Genomic DNA, 5640 nt, shown 5'->3' with positions numbered 1-5640 from the left:
CCAAGGATAGCCTCTACAAAGACTATCCTACTGCCTGGGCAAAAGGATTGAAAGGGAGAAGACTGCTCTTTTTAATGCCTTCAAGCTCGCTAACTCTCTTTCAACCAAAGCTGGATGATGACAGGCAGCTAAAGCCCCTGCTCCCAGCACCTGCCTTGCAGCACTGCTTGGTTCAGACACACCTGAACTGACAAAGTTGCTCCCAGCAGCATTGAACTGTTCAGAAAGCAGTCATTGGTGTGATTCATTAACAGGATGCTCCTCCAGCAGTCTGTCTCCTCAAGGAGAGTCAGACCGGCACAGTCCAAGGCATGTGCTGAGACAAGTTCTCCCTCCTCTCCCCACCCCCAAAGCTGTCTCACTCTGACACAGGAGGTAGCTGGCATAAAGCATGCGTTCGGGAACTGAGCAGATTGAAAGGTGAACACATCACCAGTGTGGAGATAGGTACTTTCAACATACCACAGAGATGAAGCTGAACAATGAGGTTTCAAGGCCTAACGGATACCTAAAATTTAGTTTTGGCAAATAAAGTTGCAGTCCTTCTGCCTTTTCATACTCTACTCTGAGCTGCTGTGAAGGAATACCATGATCCAGCCCCATTAAAACATAATAACAAATTACAGGCTCTTGTATCAGTTTGTTGTTCTCCGTGTGATTGTGGAGATACACTCCAAGATGATGAATTATTTAAAACAGATGCAGTGCATTTCAGAAAATGGATTTGATTAAGTGGCGAGATATTATGAAGAAAACTGAGAAAAAAGCCCAAGAGAATCTATTTTCATAAAATGTTGCACGCTTTCTGTCTGATGATAATTTTGAGTAAACAGATGAATTAGCAGGCAGCCTGATAAATTGTCCACCAGGAAGACATATTTACACAGGAAACTAACACGAAATGGAGAACGATCTTGCTAAGCAAGATGTATTACCCTCTCTCCATCCATTCGCACAACAGACAATGAAAAGGAAATAACACATGGGCCTTTTTTTAGTTTCACACTTCTTCTCTTCCCAAAGCCATTTACTGTGTGCTGAGCAGGTATGTTTTTACTAAAGCACTACTGATGTGTCATTTGCAGATATTTAGATGTAGATGTTTAGCTTACAGGTTCTGTCTAAATCCCTGTAAAAAGCCCACTCTAGACAGTCACGGCTTTCGTGTCTTATCACAATGCATTCTGCTTATAGGAAGAAGCCAGGTCCTCTATCAGATGAGATCTGGAAGAGGTGTTTGAAGACATGAGTGTCCAGGAGCTTGTCTGTTCTTTCCCCAACAAAGTTGGCTTGTCTACAAACCTTGTCTTGACAATGTTCTTAGGTACGCAGTCTACTGCAACACTATGGCATGAAATACATAACTATCTTTGCACTGAAAGTGGAAAACTGTTCTCATATATTGCATTATTATTATGTACTAATTTTCTTTCTTTATCTTCCTACTGGAAGACAACGATATAATTTATTTGCCTATTTGCTTCATTGAAATCACAAGGAAGCTCTTATTTAACCAAAATGCATATCACCATATTCACCTAATATCCTATAAATTCGCCTGCTGTTTCTGTCTTAAACCATTGTGGTGGGAAGTAAACAGTGTATTTCATCTTAGGAATGGGCCTGCTGAATTGTATGTGAATGTTCAGTTAATTTCCATCTTCTCTTCCACAGTACTTCTTTCCTTTGCTTTTTATTTTCCTTAATTAGAAACCATATTTAATATTTAAATTCATCAAAATTTAAAAATGTTGATTAAAACAGTTTGTGATTTTCCTTTTCTCTCCCTCTCCCCCTCCTTCTCCTCTCCCCGCAAACACTGGAAGGAAGATTTGCATTAGAGGATAGCATTCCTGGCTCAAGTCCAGCCTGGATATTGACTGCTGGCAGTTTGTTTCTGTATGGATTCATCTGATTTTTGTTCCTGGTTTAAGATATGGGCATGTATCACTTTCCCAGCATCAGTCTCACACAGGCTTTCTAGCTCCCCCACGGCTAGTATCTGAGCTCTTCACATGCATGAGTACAATCTCCATCCCAGCAGAGAAGGGGTTAAGGAGGCCTAACAGCTAGAAGGTATGAGAGCTGCAGGCTGCCAGAGCTCCTGAACAGTCAGTCTTAAATGGGAAGGATGAACCAGCGCCCATCAAGCTCCATGCTGCTATGGGGGGACTGCTGAGGTGCACAGTCTGTTCTGTACTGTCATACAGACTGCAGCTTGAAGCAGAATAGAGAAGCAAGCCCAGATACACGTCTTAGGGTAATACCCTGACTATTGGGCCTCATCCCCATCTTCCCGATTTGCAGGCCACTGCTAAAATACAAAAAAGGAAACTATCCAGTCTGTGGATTTCTTATGGGAGCCAGGTGCCCTAAAATATGGACAACTGTCCAACGGATTTCTTGAATGTCACATAGTAAATCTGCTCTTGCAAAAGTGCCCTGAGACAGATAAAGAGCAATAGTGTTTGGATTTTTAGACAAAAGTGGCAAAAAGAGAATTTATACAGCTTTGGATAAAGGATGATGAAAAACCTCCCATGGATTTCTCTGTTCCAGTTGCAGAAGAGTATATAGTGGAAACAGATTTTCATTTCACATAGGAACAATAAAAAGGTTAATACTAAGAAATAGAAACTAAGATCAGTGTAACAACGGTTTAATTCAGAGATACGTACAGTGAATACCGGGAGTGAAACCAGTTACCCTTATCTTGAAGAAAGTGGGAAAATACTTGTTTACTTCGATTGAAAACACACACCCTGACTGGTGTCCTGCAAAGCAACAGGCAGGTTTGCTCAGGTTTGCCTAAGTGGTCTGAACTCTCCAAGGAGTGGGAGCTGTATGTGCTTAGCGTCTGTGTAAAACTGCCTCTCTCCAATTCAATACCCCACATCAGAAGACACCTGTGCTCTTGAACTTATCTGCCCCATCTTGAACTAAGCCTGCCCACCCACACGCAGACAGATAAAATGGAAATAACAATTTAAATCTATCTACATAAATACAGCTCTTTGAAATGCACTAATGTATGTTACTGCCTGAATCAGGGGAGCACTTATGCACAGCACACGCTCACATCCAGGTTGCGTGGGGACAAGAGGTTTAAAGTTTGGGTACAGGTTGCATTGAGGACATTATTTTAGACAGAGGAGTGAAGAAATTGAGGTTAAGAATGATGTAGGAGGCAAATGGGGAAGGGCATAGAAAATAAGTCAAGAAAAAGGAAGTTCCAAGAAGTAGAAGGTTCACAGTTACTTTAGGAAGCCATTTAAGTTTTTCAATTGTGAAAATGAAATAACACCCACTTATCACCAAGTGGTGGGCTGGTAATTCATGTCGAAAAGTGCTCAGATATTCTTGGACGAAAGGCACTTTTGGAAATGTAGTTTGCTAAGTGTACAGCTCCAGCTGGCATAATCAGTTTAGAAATTTGTGTTTATTCTCATTTGATTCCTCCTGGGAAACTGTAACCAAGCTGCCATAGTGATGAAACCAGCTCTGAGGAAGTCAGCAATAGAATGCGATAGACTCCCATGTTCTCCTGGTTCATGCCGGTTATGCTCAGTGAGTCCCGTACCTTCACTCCAGGATCAGAAGGGGTTTACCTTAAAATGTTTGTCATTTACTGTGTTACAGCATGTGCCTTCAAATCCTGCAGTCACATTATTTGTCTGCTTTCAGACTTGTGCTTTTAATGTCAGTCCATAACTCAGTTCCTCAGGCTGCCAGCAGTCAGTGCTTCACAGAAGGGACGAATACCGAGATGCACCCAAAGTCTTTCCATTTTGGTCCATCTCTGTGACTCTGGTATTTTCTACTTAGGCTGACAGCATGTCTCAGTCTCTTTCCAGATTGTTAACGACTTGCAAAGCTGAGAGCGTGGTTGTTGGCATTCCCTTTATTTCACGTCTTCTGCCTGCGAGTGCTAAGGAAAGACAGGAAGATCTGAGGTACATTCAGACCACAAAGACAAAGAGGTTTAGAAACTGGTCTCTCTACTGCTCTTCTTTCAAGGTAGGAATTCTATCAAGAACTGGATTACCCTACCCTAGAGCCAAGCTGTTTTACCCCAGTTTATTTACCTGTGCCTGAAGAAGGGGTGGCGGTAGCACTTCATAGTACCCTATGCTACACATTGCATTCCCGATGCATTTATGGAACCAAGCGCAGGCCAGCTCTATGAATGAATCCTAGAGAAAGTCAGACCTGTTCTGCCAGACTACTTTTTGGGCAGAATGCTCCTTCAGGCTTCAAGTTGTTTCGGTATGAAAATACTTGCTAGCCTAAACCTTCTCTTGTTAAAACCCATTGCTATCAGCACAGCAGATTACTGGATATATGTGGGGTGACACCCTTCCCTAAGGACACCCTACAAGGAAGTGTATGGAAGGGAGTGCGTACTAGGACACCTTTGTCAGCGCAGCTGCTTCACAATAAACCTTGCTGCTGGGAAGCTGGAATGAGCTTCACTGAACAACGGTAATGCTGTTTTAGTTTCCTGTCGTAGTCTGTGTGTATCTTATCTGCCTCGACCAAAAAGCCTCTGTAGAGAGCTGTAGTTCGGTCATTTCCGTTTCTCAAGACCAATACTCAGCTCAAATCTGGAATTGTGCTCTTCAGTCTGTTTTGAAGGTGGAGATGGAAACAATTCTGACTTTTCCGGTGTGACACTTTGCAGATATAAGAGATTTTTTTCCTCCTATAACATAAAACCAGCCCTTATAGCACCCACACATCAGCAACAGACATCTACTTACCTTTCCACATGATTAAATCCAACAACAAAATAATGTTCACTCCTCTTACAAAATTTGGCAGCGCATGTAGTGCCTTTTCCTCCTCCTTTTCTCCTTTAATGCACATTGGCTAATAATCTCCAGGACTGTATCAACACCTTCTTTTGTCTTCGCAGAACACTCCAGGTAAGCATATGCCCCAATGCTGGCAGCTAAAGCTTTTCCTTCTGTAGTGGTAATCGGCTTGTTGCCTGCAGTAGTTAGTTTGTTCTTAATACCTTCATCACTCCTTAGTTCTATCTTGGTACCCACCAGAATAATAGGCACCGTGGGGCAGAACTGCTTGATTTCTGGAACCCAAAAATCAAGGATGTTTTGCTGTGAGTCAGGCCTATCCACAGAGAAGCACATTAAAATAACATCGGTGTCCTCGTAGAACACTGAGCGGAGATTTCGGTAACTGACTTCATTCTTCCCTGCCACATCAAAGAGGATTAGCTTCATCTCCTTCCCATCCACCTCTGTGTCAGTGGTGTAAGCGTCAAACAGACTTGGCTCGTAGGACTCGAGAAGCTGTTCATGACACAGAGCAAAGAGGAGGCATGTCTTGCCACAGCGGTCGTCTCCAACTGCTGTCAGATTTCTTCTGAGAGCAGCCATTCCTTAAAAAACAAGATGAAGCACAAAATGGATTATTCTCATGCTGGGATTTTTTTTGGTTTGGTTTGGTTTGGTTTGGTTTTTTAGCTTTTGTGCAGGGTAGAAGGAGGAGAGAAATCTCATTAGTTTAGAATTCTTCCCATTATCTCCCTTTATCTCTCAATACTTCTGTCTTACATTGATTCCCTATTTCCCCTCCTTTTAATTTCTCTAATATCAGAATCTTCTGAAATTGTGAGTA

General features: G+C 42.3%; 1 protein-coding gene across 1 annotated transcript; it reads right to left on the bottom strand.

Annotated features, from left to right (window-relative positions):
• Positions 1 to 4805: 4805 nt before the first annotated feature.
• On the bottom strand, positions 4806 to 5399 carry LOC104502189 (ras-like GTP-binding protein RHO). Its single transcript, XM_010146125.1, has one exon. It carries the CDS (start codon positions 5397 to 5399, stop codon positions 4806 to 4808), a length of 594 nt encoding a protein of 197 aa, XP_010144427.1.
• Between the last annotated feature and the right edge of the window lie 241 nt (positions 5400 to 5640).

Source organism: Buceros rhinoceros, unplaced genomic scaffold, assembly GCF_000710305.1.
Source record: "Buceros rhinoceros silvestris isolate BGI_N320 unplaced genomic scaffold, ASM71030v1 scaffold9532, whole genome shotgun sequence".
In the NCBI taxonomy this organism is placed as follows: Eukaryota; Metazoa; Chordata; class Aves; order Bucerotiformes; family Bucerotidae; genus Buceros; species Buceros rhinoceros.
The sequence above is the reverse complement of the archived record's forward strand: the minus strand, read 5'-3'. Positions and strand labels throughout refer to the sequence as shown.

Excerpts from the sequence above, each read along its gene's own strand:
- LOC104502189 (XM_010146125.1), bottom strand. The coding sequence starts at position 5,399 with ATGGCTGCTCTCAGAAGAAATCTGACAGCAGTTGGAGACGACCGCTGT.